At 36.4% G+C, this 19961-nt stretch overlaps 1 protein-coding gene across 1 annotated transcript; it reads left to right on the forward strand.

Moving 5' to 3' along the window:
- On the forward strand, positions 7794–18108 carry LOC109226748 (2-phytyl-1,4-beta-naphthoquinone methyltransferase, chloroplastic). The gene is made up of 7 exons (XM_019391595.1): positions 7794–8053; positions 8151–8215; positions 9242–9332; positions 15026–15114; positions 15361–15556; positions 16404–16503; positions 17688–18108. The coding sequence occupies exons 1-7, from the start codon at positions 7922–7924 to the stop codon at positions 17786–17788; spliced, it is 774 nt and encodes a 257-aa protein (XP_019247140.1). The 5' UTR covers positions 7794–7921; the 3' UTR covers positions 17789–18108.

Here is a 19961-nt window from a genome sequence, read left to right on the forward strand (position 1 = left end):
GGGTTTATAATACAATTCTGAAACATATTTGTAGCCAACATAGCTTAATATGAAAAGCCTGTGCCTCTATCTAACTGTTACTCTAGTCTATGAAGCCTCTATTGAAGTACTGAAGACACTGACTGTCTGAAAATACTGAAGATTGTAGTAATGATAATGCCCCGAAAGAACTGGGGATCACCAAATAGCTGGTACGAGAATCCTAGCGCTCTGAACCATCAACCTCTAAATCATTACCTGCATTGTGAGATGCAGGCCCCGGGCAAAAGGGACGTCAGTACATTTGAATTGCACTGGTATGTAAAGCAACTTAAAGAAAGAATTATAAATGCTGAAACTGAAACTAAGCTGATAACTGAGAATTGAAAATTTATAACTGAAATGATAACTATTGAAACTGAAACTGAAATGATAACTGATAGCTGAACTGATAACTGGTAACTGAAATAATAACTGATAACTGAACTGAACAAAGGAAGTAAGGATATGAATACTCCCTCTTCTGAATGATGAACAACCTATTTATCTGAATAAGCTACGGCCTCGGGCCCAAAATATATGTGCACATGCTACGGCCTCATGCCCAAGTATACGTATACATAACTACAGCCTCAGGCCCAAAAATGCATAAAGCATAAACTACGGCCTCAGGCCCAAACATGCATAAAGCATAAACTACGGCCTCAGGCCCAAATACAGGTGTTCAACATTCAGGAACTGAGAATCATACTGAAATACATGATGCTGAAATACTGAATCATATTGAGTTAAATGATACTTGAATGCTGAATCACACTGAGTTACATAATACTGAATAGGACTGGACTGAGACATGTATTCTTGAACTGATTATGAACACTGAAACTTTAACTGTTTATGACATGCTGAGTAAGCTATACTGAGACTCAGGGACATCAAGCCCAAGTCTATATTGAATACGAACTGAGTTCACAACATTCAAAATGAAAGTCATGAACAAGTTATAAAGCTAGAGAATAGAAGTTCTACAACTATTCAAGGAATTAGGCTAAACTATATTTCTGAGGCAATTAGTAACGTGGGAAAAGGAACATAATGTAGGGAGAATTATTAACAATCCCAAACATAGAGAGTTAGCCTCACATACCTCAATTTCTCCCCTTAGTGCTACTACAATGATCCACAATACTAAGAACCTTCAATCTAGAATAGTAATATCTAATGGAACCAATATTAGTAACAAATTCCATAACTTAAGCCATTTAGGCATATTATCAAACACCTTGTAGGCATAAATCTCTACATCTCATCACCATATAATTAGTTCATCCAACTATCACCATTCATCAACAATTTATTCCACCATCATGACTAACCAATTTATAACTTCCAACATCACATGTATGACAATCCATCTACACCCAACCAACAAAATTCCATCAAATAATCACCTTCCAATCTCTACAATAATTATGTATTTATATTGGGAACTTATGGATTCTAATCACCACACCAAGAGTCCCAATACTTAATTCACACTCATATACCCATAATAAATTCATACATGTAAGTCTAGGGGTGTAGGATTCCCTTTTGGAAGAAATCTTGCAAAACCCTCCTTTGAGTTCTTGAAGGAATTTCTTGAAGATCTATGTATTTTATAAGTAGATTACATCAATACTAGAGTAAGAATGATGGAATTTCACACCAAGTTAATGGAAATTGCTTACCTTGAAGATGGTAGGGGTTGGTTCTCTTGAGAGGGTGAAGGAAGACCCCAAAGTTCTGCTAAGATAAATGGGTAAAAATGAACCCCGAATTGAGTATATAGTGTTTCGGGCGCCACAGGTGGTGCTGGGCGCTGCCTGTGGCGCTGATTCCAGTATGTCAAAATTTCCCGGCGCCACGACCCAGGACGCTGGCGACGGAAGGGACACGAAAACGGTCATAACTTTCTGTATACACCTCCAAATGACGAATGGTTTGATGCTTTGGAAACTAGACTTAATGAGCTTTAATTTGATAGGTTGTACATCACACAACTCCTTATATACATGTAGATATGCTCGTCCTAAGTGAGGTCTTGTGCGTGTTCATTTGGAATTTTTAGTCTATCATGTAATTTCCAACTTGGCTTAGACTTAGGCCTCTCCTTGGACCCCAAATCACTTATGATTTGTCTCATACACTTATTATAATAACCAATTGATAACCATCACATGAATACTCATTTAATGCATCCACAGCTGATTCAAATTTACGGGGTGTTACAAGTTTTTCCAATTTAAGTGACAAAATGTGATTTTTTTTTATTCAGAGTCGCCACTTGGGATAATTTATTATGGTGTCCCAAGTCACCGGTTTATTTTAAATCCCAAATCGAGGAAAATTGACTTTATTTAAAAGTCTGCGAAACCAGAAAACTAGGTAAGGAATTCTGTTAACCCGGGAGAAGGTGTTAGGCATTTCCGGGTTCCGTGATTCGAGCAAGGTCGCTTGACCATTAATAATTGGCCTAATTATCTTATTTATTATATATTATAAACCTATTGTGCATTTTTAACTTTATAACCGCTTTTAATTATTTTTAAACCGCTTTTAGGATTTATGAAATATTTCTTGAACAATTACGATTGTCGTACACTTGCCGTTTTGGAACATACCGCAAACCACGCTACATGAAATGCACCCGCGATTCACGACATGTTTATTTTATTATTTTTTGAAGTTGTTATGATCGGTTCACATGAAATGCACACCCGATTTTGGGGATTAGGTATCATAACTATGTCACGGGAACCGTACCCATAGTCGCGATAGTTAATTGCGCGCCTAAAACAAACTACGATGTTCAAATTATTTCCTAAAACTACTTTGAGATTATTGTGAAGGCCAAGGTTGAGGAAGTTATTGGCTAGTAAATAAAGAGAAGATCATCATGAATAGTCAAAGAGTTAGCACATTTGATTCAAACAGTTGCTTACATTTGTTCCCATATACTGGTTCAATATCCCTTTAGAGCCTACATGTTTGGGCAATATTTTAATTAGGCTAAGTAGTACAATGTAAAATTTCCATTCCTAAAATTTTGACAAGTCCAGATGGGGCCGAACGATTCATACTTTCATACAAGTAATAGAATATAATGTTGGATTGTCAATCCATTCCTTCGAACAAATTTCAATGGGTTAACTCTAAGGCCCAATGACCTAGAGTGTCCAGACTGGTTTAAACAACTTCAACTGGGTCACTTTATTAGTCTAGCCCAAAGTCAACTTTGGCTACTTAATAACACGGCTAACAAAAATCAAACATCACGCAATAAATTTATAGCCATGAAACTCGACATAACATGCTCGATTATACCTTTCTGCTCAAATTTGGTTTTTAAATAACAATCATAAACACAAAGATGTTATCATCAAGTCATCAAATACTTCAAACTCATTATGAATTTACATAAACTCAGTTGATTTTCTAATGGTCATGCTATATTTATAGCACCTTGATACTAACTGGCAGTTATTACAGACTATTTTAACAACAATGTGAGAATTACAATTGATCTACTACACCAAAATTTAATTTTTTAAAGAGACAAATATCAACTAATTCCATTACAATTTCCATGTAATTGATAGCCTAGTGAACACTTGCCCCTTTTGGATATGATTTATCCATCAAAGCTTAATCCACCACATGAAGCCACCAGTTTCAGCATGATGTCAACAACAGAATTTTAGCTCTTTTGAACTTGCTGATTTGGCCAACTAGTGGCCAAATCCACATGTTATAGCTCATGGTTAGCAAGACAAACCCCAAATGACCTCAAGTAAACACCATGTTATTCATCAACAGGAGAAGAAGGGAAGGAATGACTTCAACAACTAATATTCAGAATCAGTGTTAACATGAAGAACATTTAACTAAAGAAGCGTCTTCAAATAAGGTAACTTTCAAGAGGAAAACTACAAGCATCAATGAATTAACCAAGCTACTCATACCAGATTATTTCAAGCCCTTGAACCCAAACATAGCAATAGATTAACTAGATCTGTAACAATGTAATCAAATAACTACATGAAAGGACACTCATTTATCACATATAATTGCATCTTTTGATATCATAACCTTTCAAACAGGCAGTACATTAAGAAAGGTGAAATCAGTACCTTAACAACAGCAAAAACCAGCAGCAAAAACAAGTGAAGATGCTGGCTGAAAACTTAGAGATGGAGCAGCAACCAAAACCAAACAGCAGCAGTGGAAACCAACTCAGAAAACCAAGAACCAACACTCAAACTTCTCAAAAAATTAGAGTACCGGAAAAACTAGCCTAGAAATCTAACTAGAAAAACTGAAGTTTTTAGCCAGAAAAGTTTCAGGGATTTTTCTTTGTATTCTGAAGTTTTTAGGTCAAGATATGCTAATGAATTCTCTGTCCAGAATGAGGGAGTAACCTTTTCTTTTATAGGGTATGCCAAAATAGCATCAAAATGGCATATTCTACCCTAAATTCCCTAAGTGTCAGATAGTACAACATATTTGGACAGCTGTCTATCCTTTTTCAGCCCAATTCCAGCATTTTTCATGCTGGAAATGGGGACAACTGTACAAATGCTAGAACCTTCTGATTTTTACCTAATGTAAAACCCAATTTTAACCCTTCAATTACTGATTATTTCAGTTATACCCTATATTCTGATCCTATTTTGATTCTATGGATCCCTTTAGGACCTTCTAAAACCAGCTAGGTGATTCTACATTAGGGTTCCTAGACTTGTTTCAATTGCCCCTTTTAATTCTGAAATTAGGCCTAAGGGTACCTAGGATTTGATTTAAACCATTTAAACCTAATTAACAGGTTCATCTAATTATCCCTAAACAAAATACTGAATTTGAATTTGTAGCCCAAAACAGTAGCTAAACAAAAACAGAATGCTAATGCAAATAAACCTAGAAATTACCCTAATTAGTTTGCAAATTAAACAAATTAATCAACTAAAGCTAAGGTTTCTAACAATTAATCAGAGACGGGCCAAGTAGATTGTTGACTAACTCCTAAAACTATTCTAATCAACTTTAAACTAAACATTGAATATCAAATAAACGAATATAATAGAAAAGCAAACACAAAAGAAGAAAAAAAATAGAACAGTCAATTTTATCAAAACCCCAAAAAATTAAACCTAATTAACCTAACCTTACGCAGTCGAAATTAGGCTTCAAATACTTATGAAATTCAGCATGCTTTAATTGATCTAAACAATGGATACAAACATGCAAAGTCCAACAAGCAGTAAAGAACTGACACTAAATCATGCGGGCTTAAACAAGAAACTTGAACGTGAAAGAAAATAAAAGATAGAGTAAGTAGAAAAGGAAAGAATTACCTAAGAACTCAACTGATGGACCAGTTATGAACTCAACTGATTTTATGGGGAAAAATGAACTTGGACAACCATTAATCGACTGTTCTTAGCAAGAACAGTCGACTAATGGAGGTCTTGGGGTTCAATCGACCCAGAAACTGACCAAGAAACAAAAAGGGGAAAATTAGGATTTCTAGGGTCTTAGATCTAAGATTCGAAGGGTTGGGGACTTGTTCGATAGGAATTGTGGTGATATATGGAAAGAGGAGGAGGAGACGGTTATGGGGTGTTAAATTAGTGAGGTTTGGAGGTGGTCCGCCGCCGTGAGGCGATTTCCAGTCGGCGGACCACGGCGGAGGCGGTGAAGAGAATTAGGGCGGCTAGGGTTTCTTTGGTTTGAGAGTGAGAGACGGAAATGAGAGGGGGGTCTATGGGGGTGGTCTCTGGTTCGGACAATTATATGTAAAATAAACGACCAGTTCCCAGCCGTTGGATTCGTGATGATCAACGGCTGGGATTAGGAAGGGGCGAAACGGGGTCGTTTTGGTAAGTGGGGGATTGGACCGGGTGGATTTGGTATTTGGGCTTGGAGTTTGGACGAGGTTTTAAAATTGATTGGGCCAGTTTTAAGGATTGGCCCAGTTTTAAAAGAAACAAGACCAAAAGATATATTCTTCCTATTTTCCTTTTCTTTGTTTTTTTTTCTTTCTTTTCTTTAATTAATTAAAATCCTAAATTAAATCCTAAATTGATCTAATCTGTAAAATCAAACTAATTATCTATCTATAATTTTTACAACATTAATTAATCCTAAATTGATGAAGAGAAAATTACTAATCTAATATTAAGAGCCAAAAATGTAAAATGGACAATATTTTTTTGTGATTTTTCTTTTTAATAAAGCAATTATTTAACCAATTAATCCTAAAATATGAACACAAAACCTAATATGCAATGCATGAAATTTTGATATTTTGGGGATATTTTTCATGATACTTCTCAAAAGTAAATAGGTTACAATGCAAGAAAAATAGATTCAACCTAGCAACTAAAGAACTAAGCAGCTTCATCTTCAGGAACAAGTTCTTTAGTTGAGCGGCTTGAATCCTTTGAGAGCACCTTCTTTCCATGATTGCTATTGCCAAGAGTAAATGCTTAATTTGTGTAAATAGTATTCTTTTTAGTTGTAGCAATATGTCTCTTTATATAGGTGTGAATGTGGCAAAAAATCTTCTCCAATTAATGCTCCAAAACCTAGAATATTTTGGTTAAGAAAAACCTCTCCTAATTTGATTTGATTTCCTTATATGTTTTCACCTCCTCAACCTTTTCCTTCCATGCAAGTTCATCCCTTATTTGTTAAAACCTTTTTAGAAGATAGATTTCTCCAGTTAAGATCTTTTCTTGTTGCACGCGAACTGACTTCCTTCTGGAATCCAACTTGCACAAGTATTTTCTCTTTCCACTTCTAGTAAGCATTTTGCATCATCCTGCCATGAACTTGACTCTTTTGACATCTGCATATCATATCTATACACCAGTTTAGTAGCATAGTATCTTGTTCATAAAACCCGTTCTTTCAATACAATTGATCCTAGTTTATCAATCATCAAAACACATCCATGCTAGAACATGCTCAGCTCAACACATCTAATTAATCGACAACCGTTTAGGTTAAAAGTCAAAAAGTTTATCTCTGGTTAAACTTAATATTTTTCCTATTGGTCGGGTGAAATTAATTAGGTAGCAAGAATGTAAATTCACATAAGAAAGGTTCGTATATTGGAATGGTTAAGATCGTATCGTTGATAAGTCGTAACTCTACGGACCACACTAGAAAACCTAAACCTGCACAAGTTACATAAAAGTTAAGGACCGACTCTTTTCAAGGTTAGTTTGTAAATTTAACACTGAAGAAGCCTAGAAGGTATTTCAAAAAGATATTTAAGAAAATAAAGAAAATCTGATAGGACATGTAGACGTGGGTCAAAATACAATGCACTGCGAGGCGGGGCGGGATAGGTTGAAATTTTAGGGGTTAAGACAGAATGTGCACCACCTCACACCGTTGCCATCCAATATGATAGTAGTATACATCGTAAGTAGGTGTCATAATTTCTTTATAGTTTGTCAAACAAAAATAACATTTCTATTCAAGGCAGTTGTATCAAAGGTAGCTTCCCAGTTTGAGCATGATAATTACAAGCAGATACTCAAGGATATAATAGGAAGGGTGAAATTCTTGTCTCATGGGGCCTTCTAGCAGTGGGAAAACAACCTTGTTAAAGATATTGGGAGGATGATTAGTGAGATAATTTATTATTATGTAAATGTTTGTAGCTTATTTTATACCACAAATTTTGGTTCTTTATATAATTTTGCAACCAGTCAAATAACGTCACACTAATTTTTTCTACCCTTCCTCAAGGTCTTCTTTTTTGCTTATCATTTCATGGGTTCAAATCGAGAAATTTACGATAGTGAGGGACCAAACTGACATTATCCTTTAAAGACGAAAAAGTCATCATCAGATTCTCAGAGGAAGAGCTTCAGCTAACAAAGGAGTAACAATGGCTTCCCTTCACCTTGCTATTCTTTCACTTCCCGGATCCACTTATCGGCCCACACGCAAATCGACAATTCGGTGTTCCGGTGAACAACGGCAAGCACTGTTTAACCGCATTGCCCCTGTTTATGATAACGTGCGCATCACCCCTGCTGCTGCACTAAAAAGAATCTCCATTCACTATTCAAATTATCACTTCCTATGTTTACTGTGTGCACATTTCATGCTTGCAGTTGAATGATCTCCTGAGCTTGGGTCAACACCGTATATGGAAAAGAATGGCCGTTTCTTGGACCGGGTAAAATTTCTTTCTCCTTCCGTCCTGTCCTAATTTGTGTGATAGTTGTTTGCTTATGCACGGAGTTTGAAAAAATATACCTTTGAAACTTGTGTTCTAAAATTAGACATGGATATTTGTGTGATAAATTAAAAAGGTGTCATACTTTTTGGAACGGACTAAAAATAGTAGTATCACATAAATTGGGATGGAGAGAATATTTTATATCACCTTGTAGGTAATCTACTGTTGCTGCCTATTTTATGTGATGACACTGTCACCATTTCTCATATGACACTGGAGCCAAAATCTTCTCTTTGAACATATTTTTAATATATTTTGCAAATATTTAATTAAATAAAGAGTTAATATGTAAATTAGAAAATTAAGGAATGTGTCCCAGATTGGATAATTTGACTTGTTATGTTGAAACCCTTCATATTTTTGGAATGAAGGAAAAAATGGAAGTTTAGTTGTCCTTCTTTGGGTAAAGCCTAAGGCAGATCCATGATTTAAGCAGTATGCATTCCACCGTTAAATTCTTAGCTCTGAACTTGTTTTACTTTTAAAATTAGCCGTTCAGTTGTTGAAATCTTAGTGGGTTTTCACATATATATCCATACTCGGCATTGAAAATACTGGGTTCGGATGAACCCATAACCGAAGAGCTGCATCTGTCACTAGGTAAAGCATGAGATGCTTGTGCTTTGTAAATAAATTGAGAATGGTTAACATTGAAAGAAAGTACTTAACTATTTTTTGGGAAGTGAAAACATGCTGGACATTAGGAATGTGTTTAAGTTATCCATGCTAATAGAGTAACTAATCCATGTGCACTATATTACTATACTTGGCTATTAAATTAATGAAAATCTTACACTGTTAGTGCATATTATTTAAATTCATTTAAAAGGGAAGAATGACAGGACACGGGAAAGAGGGAGTAGAAATTTCCACTTTTTTCCCTCTGTTCTTAGGCATATAATTCTTGAATTTGAACTATATTTTCGTTCTAGTTAAGCTGGAACTTTCGAGATTGTATTGCAGAGCTAAAGATGGAGACAATGTACTGGATGTGTGTTGTGGAAGTGGGGATTTGACATTTCTTTTATCTGAAAGAGTTGGACCCTATGGCAAGGTCTCCGTTTCTTTCCTTCTGCTATCTCTGGTTTAGTTTTATTGTTTTTTTATTTTTTGTTTATGTAACATTGCTGTTTTGCTGGTTATTATGCACCATTTCTGAAGCAACTCAATTCTTCCATTGACCATTCTGAGAAATTCAGTAAGCTGATCCTGTGGAATTTCCAAATGTCTTTCCTTTGTTTTATGGTAAATGAAAGCAATAAGAAAAATAGGAAAGAAAAGAAATGAATTACTGTGGCGTTGAACTATCGTGTGGAGATAAGAAGTAAGAAAAGATAACATTCTTACAAGGAAGAGAAAAAACTTGTGCCTTCATTCCTAGTTCTTTTCAAAAGGTTTCTGTAAAGTATAGAGACAATAGAGAAATCTCTCTTGTGTTATATTTAAGAAATAACAAGTATATATACAAGTACATAGAGCCTTAACTATGGAAAGAATCAAAAAGGAAATCCTATAAATCTGCTATGAATCCCTATAATTATGCTAGCTATGTATATTACATAAGATTATATCTACATTCAGATTATGTCTACATTCATTATCTAACACTCCCCCTCAAGCTGGAGCATAGATATTGATCATGCCCAGCTTGTTACAAAGGTAATCAACTCGAATTCCATTCAACGCCTTTGTGAACAAATCAGCCGGTTGCTCTCCTGTCTTCACGTAGCCAGTGGAGATCAAGTTCTCCTGAATCTTCTCACGAATAAAATGGCAGTCAACCTCAATATGCTTAGTTCTTTCATGATACACCGGATTTGACGGAATATGGAGGGCAGCTTGATTGTCACACCAGAGTTTTGCTGGTATTGGATGCTCTAACCCAATTTCAGTCAACAGATGATGTATCCACATAATCTCACATGTAGACTGTGACATAGCTCTATACTCGGATTCTGCACTAGATCGAGATACAACACTTTGCTTCTTACTCCTCCATGATACCAAGTTTCCTCCAACAAAGACACAATAACCTGTAGTAGATCTTCTATCAATTTTCGATCCACCCCAGTCAGCATCTGCAAAACATTCAATACGAGTATGATTGTGATTGCTATATAATATGCCAAGTCCAGGAGCTCCTTTCAAGTAACACAAAATCTGTTCCAAAGCTGCCCAATGTTTGACCGTTGGTGCAGACATGAACTGGCTAACAACACTTACCGCAAAAGCAATATCTGGACGAGTCACAGTAAGGTAGTTTAATTTCCCAACTAACCTCCTGTATCTCTCTGGATCGTCAAAAGGATCACCATCATCTTTCATAAGATGCACATTAGGAACCATTGGAGTACTGCAAGGTTTAGTTGCCAACTTTCCAGTTTCTGCAAGCAAGTCAAGAATGTACTTTCTCTGAGACAAAAGAATTCCCTTCTTGCTTCTATTTACTTCTACTCCCAAAAAGTATTTCAACTGGCCCAAGTCCTTTGTATGAAACCTAGTATGCAGAAAAGACTTGAGGGAAAAAATCCCAGCATAGTCACTTCCTGTGATAACAATATCATCAACATATACAACGAGGAGAATAGTGCCAGCTACTGATTTCCGATAGAAGACTGAATGATCGCACTTACTCATTTTCAACCCAAACTCCTGAACTACCTCACTGAACTTGCCAAACCAAGCTCGTGGACTCTGCTTCAAGCCATACAAGGACTTCTTCAAATGACAGACTTTCCCATACTCCCCCTGAGCAACAAAACCGGGTGGTTGCTCCATATACACTTTCTCCTGAAGATCACTGTGAAGGAACGCATTCTTGATATCCAACTGATGTAAAGGCCAATTCTCGGACGCAGCTAGAGAAATAAATAAGCGGACAGAAGTGAGTTTTGCAACCGGGGAGAAGGTGTCGGAATAATCCACCCCATAAGTCTGAGCATACCCTTTCGCCACAAGTCTGGCCTAAAGTCTTGCCACAGAACCATCTGGATTAACTTTAACAGTAAAGACCCACTTGCATCCCACTGGTTTCTTTCCCTTTGGTAAATCTACCAAATCCCATGTGTGGTTGTCCTCTAAAGCATGTATTTCCTCAAGCATTGCATCAGACCATCCGGGATGATTCAAAGCCTCCTTCACTGTTTTGGGTACGGAGATGGAGTCTAGAGAAGCAATCATAGATCTAGACGTAGAGGATAAGTGGTCATAGGAAACAAAGTTAGCAACAAAATATGTCGATTTGCAAGTACGTGTACCTTTGCGAAGAGCAATAGGAAGATCAAGATTATCTGGAGGATCAGGCAAAGAAGAATCAGATGATGCAGGAACTGGTGCGGGACATGTATCATTTGTCTCTCACCTCCGCGAATAAACTTGAACAATTGAAGGTCTTGCTGGAGCAGGTACTGAAGGCATAATAGTCGATTGGTGCTCAATAGAAGAACTGGGAGATCGAAGAGTATCATCTGATTGTTCTGTCAAAGTACGGGTAACCTGATATACTAGCCACTCATCTTCCCCCCCGGCTTGTAGAAATGGGAGGTGCATAGAAGAATGGTGTAGTCTCTAAAAATACCACATCAGTTGACACTAAATATTTGCCAAGCTCAGTAGAATAACATCGATACCCCTTCTGAAGGCGAGAATAGCCCAGGAAAACACACTTCACAACCTTGGGATCCAACTTGGTAAGAGATGGTCGAACATCTCGAACATAATATGTGCTTCCAAACACCTTAGGTTCCACCGGAAATAATGACTTATTCGGAAAAAGAATACTATAAGGCACATTACCATCGAGTACACTAGATGGCATGCGATTAATCAGAAAACAAGCCGTAGAAACCGCATCAGCCCAGAACTGTTTAGGAACCTTCATTTGGAACAAAAGTGCTCGAGCTGTCTCAAGTAGATGCCGATTCTTCCTCTCAGCAACTCCATTTTGAGAGGGTGTATCAACACATGAAGACTGATGTAATATACCATGTTGTCTCATGTAGGACTGAAATAACTCTGACATGTATTCTTTAGCGTTATCACTCCTTAGAGTACGTACTGAAGCATTGAATTGAGTTTTGACTTCAGCACAAAAGGCAGAAAAATGAGTAAACACTTCAGAGCGGCTCTTCATAAAGTAAATCCAAGTCATTCGAGAAAAATCATCTATAAAAGTGACAAAATACTTATGCCCAGTTTTAGAAACAATCGGACATGGTCCCCAAACATCAGAATGGACCAACTCAAAAGTTGACTCAGCTCGCGTATTAACCCTTGGACTTAACGAGATGCGATGGTGTTTTGCAAATCGACATGACTCACAATCCAATGATGAAATATTCTGAAACTGAGGACAGAGCTTCTTTAACAAAGGCAAAGAGGGATGTCCAAGTCGACAATGTGCTTCAAAAGGAGACACGATACTAGAGCATGCAACAGACCGTGGCTCCCATTCATCAAGAATGTAGAGATCACCAGATATATATCCTTTACCAATAACCTTCATCGTCTTAAGATCTAAAAACAAACAATGATCGGGAAAGAATACAACACAACAATTAAGGTCTTTGGTAATTTTACTAACAGAAATCAAGTTAAAGGCCAAGTTTGGTAGACTTAATACATATGACAGGGTAATAGAGGAAGTTGGTTTAACAGTCCCAGATCCAACACTGCTACAAGTTGATCCATCAGCTACAGTAACCGGAGAGGGTGCTTTATGTGAGCAAAGCTAGAAAAAATATTTGGATTACCTGTCATGTGATTTGTAGCACCAGAATCGATCACCCATTTATTGGAAGAGGTGGTAAGACATGTTTTATCTGACCCAGCAAAGGCAGTAACTGAAGAAGATTCCTTAACTGATTTATGATATTGAAGAAATTTTAGAAACTCATCCGAAACCAAGATTGTTGGACTAGGAGTTGTTGCATTATTATTCTTTACCATCATTTTTTTCCTTTCAATAACAAACTGATTAAACTAACAGAGCTCTCCGAAGCTAAAAGATACTCAAACAGATCCTGGTAGATACAAAATCAACAATCTATTGAACAGGATTCAACTTTAATAATCCACTCAACCAAATCAGAGAACCAAACGAATTTGTCCCCAACTCAAACAAAATTAGAGACCAACAAAGTTTCTGATAAGGAAAGATCCAACAGACAATATCAAGTCACTAATCGATCAGCACAGTGAGTCAAAATTAAAGATGCAAGCTTCTCACACAGGCAGCCTCCAAGAAAAATACCACAGAATTAAAGAAATCGAATAACCAATAAACCAAACTCAAACCTGACCAAACAAAGTGAGAATACGATCTGGTCTGAGGTTGTTCTTTGCCAAAATGTGGTTCTATGATCAGAGAACCACCGCAAGTCAACTGGAAATGTCAAAAAGACCTCAGATTAGCTTCCGGCCAAGGAATTTCCGGCAGCGAATTCGACTCAACTCCGGCGAGCAGTAGACCTGCTCTGATACCATGTAAAGTATAGAGACAATAGAGAAATCTCTCTTGTGTTGTATTCAAGAAATAACAAGTATATATACAAATACATAGAGCCTTAACTATGGAAAGAATCAAAAAGGAAATTCTATAAATCTGCTGTGAATCCCTATAATTATGCTAGCTATGTATATTACATAAGATTATGTCTACATTCAGATTATGTCTACATTCATTATCTAACAGTTTCCATTTCTCCTCCTTGTCTAAAAGGTACTTTTCTGTCAAACTAAATGTAACTTCCCTGGGTGCCTCGTTAACTGTTTTATAGTGACCTGTTGTTGTGTTATGAGAATCAGAAATCTACTCTTGATCTCTGTTCAGTCAATCTTTTTTTTTTTGCTAATCGACACCCTTCATAACTCGGCAAGTTCCTGTGTCGCTTGATGCATCTTCCAGTTCCTGCCTATCTGTTTCTGCTTAATGAAAAACCTCGTTGGAAATCATGGCTCCTATGACTAAGTAAGGAAGACCATCTCTCTGGCTTAAGTTTTATAGCTCCTTAGGTACTCACCGAAATGGAAAAACAAAAATTTCTTGAATGACCTTGAACCTGTTAAGATATTGTCACTTCTAGTTTGTTTAGGTCTTGATTTTAGGTTGATTTTGTGAACTGTGTTTTACCTTTTCTCCTCTAGTGAGCATCTAGGTAATAACATCATTTAGCAGTTTTCAAGTTCCATGGACTAACGTTTCCTGTTTTACTTCTTCCAAATCTCAACTTATCCTGTCCTGCATTATCACTCAACTTTCTGAATGCCAGATTTGTTTCAATATGTGAAGTTCTTCTATAATTCTTAGCCAGTTAGTTGTACTGGGATCTCAGGGTTTTGTTTCGTGGTATTTCTTATGTCAATTTCTAGACTGATGATTAATGTTTCTTTTTGTTGTCCTTACTCGTTCTTCATGTTTTTGGGTCTTTGGGTTGCTAATGGCTATTGCTTTCATTTGAGTAGGCTCCCAAAACAAACAAAAGCTGCACTTTTCACATATTTAAATGTTCCATTTTTTTTATTTATTTCAGAAATGTAACAAAAAACTGCTCATAGCAGAGCGGCATGATTCTTATGTCACTAAAATATTTATCTTCTCAGTTATTTGACTATATTTTGTGTACTCTAAATCAAGATTAATTTTTGCAATGTAAGTGGGTTACTTGATGAAGGGCAGCCTAGGCTAGTTATCTTAATTCATGAATTTTCTGATGTCAAATCTCACTGAACTGGCCTTTTTCCTTGCAGGCGGTTGGTCTTGATTTCTCAAAGGAACAATTATTAACCGCTTCGACTCGGCAGAAATTACGTTCAAAGACATGTTACAAGAACATTAAGTGAGCATTGGTAATTAAACTGTCAATTTATTCAAACAAATTACGTTTGGAAGGTTATTTGCCAACAAAAAGTTAGCAAAATCTGCTTTTAAAAATAAAATTTAGTCAAGTTCCAAACTGTTTTCACACACTACTTTTACCAGTTACATGTGCATTATCTTCTGTACTCTTACCTTCTTACTCCTTCCAATTAGCTTTTCATGTTCCCTTATTCATTGTGAAGTATTATTGCATATGATAATGAAGGTGGATGGAAGGCAATGCACTTGATTTACCCTTTCCTGACTCCTCCTTTGATGCTGTTACTATTGGCTATGGATTACGAAATGTGATCGATAGACATAAAGCTATGACAGAGATATGTCGAGTCTTAAAACCGGGTTCAACAGTATCTGTTCTTGACTTCAATAAAAGCATCAATCCCTTGAGCACCACAATTCAGGTATTTGTTGGCAGGTTAATACATTCTTTTCGCATCACCCCAAAATTTTATTTTATTATATTTATTATTTTTTCTTAATCACCCAAAAATCTGTATAAGTAAGTTATTGGTTTCATTATCTTTTGCTTTATCTGATGTAAAACTTTCTATGCTTTTAAGGGATCATTGCAGTTCCATCTGAACATTTGAAATAATGATGGGCATTAACCATCTCTGAAACACTTGTTTGTAAATTAGGAAATTCAATGGGACTTCCTTGGGTTTTTAAGGATGTAGTCAGTGCATACCTTTTTGGCCCTTATACAGAACATATTGTTACTTAGCAAAAATGATGACAACAATGGAAACAGAGTAGACTCTTGAAGCTTATCCTGTTCTTTTAGGGTACAGGAAAAGCGGGAGCAGGGGAATAGGAAGGGGAAGGGGAAGGGGAAGGAGAAGGGGGAATTTGCTTTATGAGAATTCTGAAGGATATAGAAGGGAAATAGAGATCTTCAACCGTCATAAGTTGGACAATTTTAAGTGATTGAATATTGTCTGTAGGTATATAGCTCAAGATATTACCCCACATAATGTCAGTAAAGTTGCTATACACTGAAACTGCATCCATATACATTTTCCACTTGTTTTTCTGTAAAGGCGGGACCAATATTTTTTCACATGACAAAAAGCAAGCCACTTCCTATCCATTAGATGCCGGGGATTAATCTGTTATTGTGCATTATTGGTAATTCCGTTATCTCTTTTACAGATTGTTAAGTTTGCAAACTTCTTAGTGTTTTCTTTTCCTGCTTCTCATGAGTAGTAGCATAATAATATTTATCTAATTTTTTTGTGTTCTATTTAGGAGTTGATGATTGACAATATAGTTGTTCCAGTAGCAAGTGGTTATGGCCTAGAAGATGAGTACAAATACTTGAAAAGCTCTATCAAGAACTTTCTGACAGGTCCGGCCTTTTCACCAATGTAGTTTAAGCAGTTTTCATTGACTAACCTCTACTCTAAGGGGTCGTTTGGTAGGATGCATTAGAGAAAATAATGCATGCATCAACTTTTGGTATTACTAATCTCTTGTTTGATACAACCTATTTGGTATTATCCTATGTATAACTAATACATAGCAAACCATAGTATTAGAAATACCAAGGCTATTAACCCTCAGGGGTTGGCCTGGTGGCAATAGACTTGAGCCTTGGGGTTTGCTCCCTTTCAAGGTCTCAAGTTCGAAACCCACTGGGTGCAAACAATTACTGAGGGCCATCGGACTGGGTAAAACCTGAATTAACCGTGGTGCACTTGCGGAAAACTCCTTGCCGAGGGCCTGTGCACCCCCGAGATTAGTCGGGGCTCTTAGAGACTCGGACACCCGGTGCAAATCAAAAAAAAAAAAAAGAAATACCAAGGCTATTAATGGATGCATTAGCATGGTTAATGACAAAATTATCCTTAAAGTCTCTTAAAGGTAAAGAATATGGAGGGCAGTTTTTGTAAACAACTAATTTTCTTAAAAATTCTGCAATACATTTTAATTTTTAATACACCACACCAAACAGTGGATAAGAAATAATCTCTGCATAACTAATGCTTGCACTACTAGCCCATGCATTAATAATCCCTGCATTACCAATACACTTTATTCAACACTATTCTTATACACCCTACCAAACAACCCCTAAGCAGTTCTGAAGCCTTCTGCATGCATAATGTTACGATATGTTTAATCTGATGCACCCATCGAAATGAAAAACAACCTTTCTTCATCTATTCCTTATTTTCTTCTGGAAAAACATGTTATTTTATTAATTGGGTTGTATTTTCAAATATCTTCTTGTCCAGTTTCATTTATCTCCCTTGCTTGCTTACAAAACATACTGATTAGAGCCAGAGACTCATTCTCTGGGAGAAAGATTGAGCTAAACATGATGCATTGAAGAAGAAAATAGAGGGATCACGACTTTCCAGCCATCACTATTGTAAAGGTTAAACAAAAATTTTTAAAAAAAAGAGTGCACACTGAAGTTGACATCAAATCTCTCCTTGATGAAGCGAAAAAGACTCTTAATTTAATGAAATTGCTGTATTCTTTCCTGTTGTGACTTTATTCGTGGTAAAAGGATGATTTGTGATACAGGAAACGAGTTAGAGATGTTGGCTCTTGAAGTAGGATTTTCCACTGCCAAACATTTTGAGATAGGGTTCGGACTTATGGGCAATTTGGTAGCCATCCGATAGAATGATTTCAACTGCTTCATCTTCCTCCTGCCTTCAAAAGCGAGAAAAGATGCAGTAACAAGAGGAATGAGTGGTATTTTCACCAATAAATGTTTAAAACTTTTTACATAGATTTCAATCATGCCTATTAGTGCATTGAGTATTGCACCCTGACCGACTGAAGATGTCTGATACAATATACTTTTCACCACTATTTGTTGCCTATCTCCTAGTCCTTTCCCCTCTCTATGCTATGAAAGATGCAGTGACAAGAGGAATGAGTGGTATTTTCACCAATAAATGTTTAAAACTATTTACATGGATTTCAATCATGCCTGTTAGTGCATTGAGTATTGCACCCTGACTGACTGAAGATGTGTGATATAATACACTTTTCACCACTATTTGTTGCCTGTCTCTAGTGGCGGCAAAAGGGCGGGTTGGATTGGATTTGGGCGGGTTAAAAATTGGTTGAGTAAAAATGGGTTGGGTCTCAACCCGCCCATATTTCATGGGGGTCAAAAACATGTTGGGTGTCAAATGGGCGAGTTGAATATTGGGTTAATCTATATTATATAAGTGTAATATTTTTTCAAGTGCAATTTATAATTTTTCTTTTGCTCGGATTATTTAGTAACATAAGCTTAACTGGAATAATATATACTCTTCTTCATTAAATCTATTCAGATTTGACTATCATATTATAAACTTAAGTTACTCTTCCACAAAATATGACAGTTTTCATTTAGGAAGAAAATGTGCTTAATGCGCATCAAGCAATATCACTAATAATAATGACTCTGTGCATTCTCCATTTTTTTCATATATTGTTTGCAATACAATAAAACTAAACAAATTCAAAAAATACTATAAATAGAAAGATACATTTATATTCAAAAAATATATTCAAAAAGTTCACTAGTAATATATGACTATGTACAAATTCATTGTTGAAATATGTGCTACATAACTAAAAAAAAAGATTATATTTTTAGTTGAAAAAGAAAGTACTCTTTCTACAATATGAAAAGAAAGTACACATTTTGTTGAAATGAAAGAAAATACTTTTTCTACATCATGAAAAGAATGTACTTTTTTTTGTTGAAATGAGAAGAATTATTTTTTACATCATGAAAAAAATTACTCATTTTGTTAAAATGAAAAAGAAAGTACTCTTAATAATATTTCTACCGAGTTGGGTGGGACATGGATGGGTGGGGGTGGGGGTGGGGGGTGGGGTGGGGTAGGGTGGTTTGGGGGGTGGAAGTGGGAGTGGGAGTGGGTGAGGGTGGGTTGGTGGGGATGGGGAAGATTGAAAAAGAGTTATGGAAAATGTTTTTCCTTCTCTTGATAAGGAAAATATTTTCCTCCAATTAGAGGAAAATAAGTCCACAAGGAAAATATTTTTCCAAACATTTAAGCCAAGCAAACATGAAAAAATTAAAAAATATTTTATGAAAAATATTTTCTTTCATATCAAATACACCCTTAATGTACTCTTAAGTACCTCGTTATGGAAAGTGATGTATTACAAGTGGGAAAAAATATTTTCTTTCTTAACATATACACTGTAAGAACAAATGAAAAACTATACAAATTTACTTCTACTTCTTAAACTATTTTTGGTATTCAAGTATGCATCTAGAAAGAATAAGGACGCTAAACAATACTACCTCCGTTCCAATTTATGTGAACCTGTTTGACTGGGCACGGAGTTTAAGAAAAAATGAAAAACTTTTGGAATGTGTGGTCCTAAACAAGTCAAAAAAAGGGTCCAGAATATTTGTGTGACTATAAAAGCTTCTCCTTAAGGGTAGAATTGTAAGTTTAAGTTAAATTGTTTCTAAATTTAGAAAAGGGTCATTCTTTTTGGAACGGACCAAAAAGGAAATAGGTTCACATAAACTGGAACGAAGGGAGTAATAAATAATACTTATGTATACGGTGAAATCGGAGGGTCCAATTTCTCGTCATTAAGGCACTCGGAAGATCACCTCGAAGGCTCGAGGCCGCGGGATCACCTCGAAGGCTCGAGGCCGCGGCCGAGTATCTTTCCTCGAGGGTCGACAACACTCGACCCCAGGGTAGTAATGATCACGGTAATGGTGGAAATGGGGAGTTCCCAAGGCACGCGGCTAGGTCTGACACAGTCTAGCGGGCTACTCTGAACCCGAATCAGGGCGTCATTCAGCCA

This window comes from Nicotiana attenuata, chromosome 6 (assembly GCF_001879085.1).
Source record: "Nicotiana attenuata strain UT chromosome 6, NIATTr2, whole genome shotgun sequence".
Taxonomy (NCBI): Eukaryota; Viridiplantae; Streptophyta; class Magnoliopsida; order Solanales; family Solanaceae; genus Nicotiana; species Nicotiana attenuata.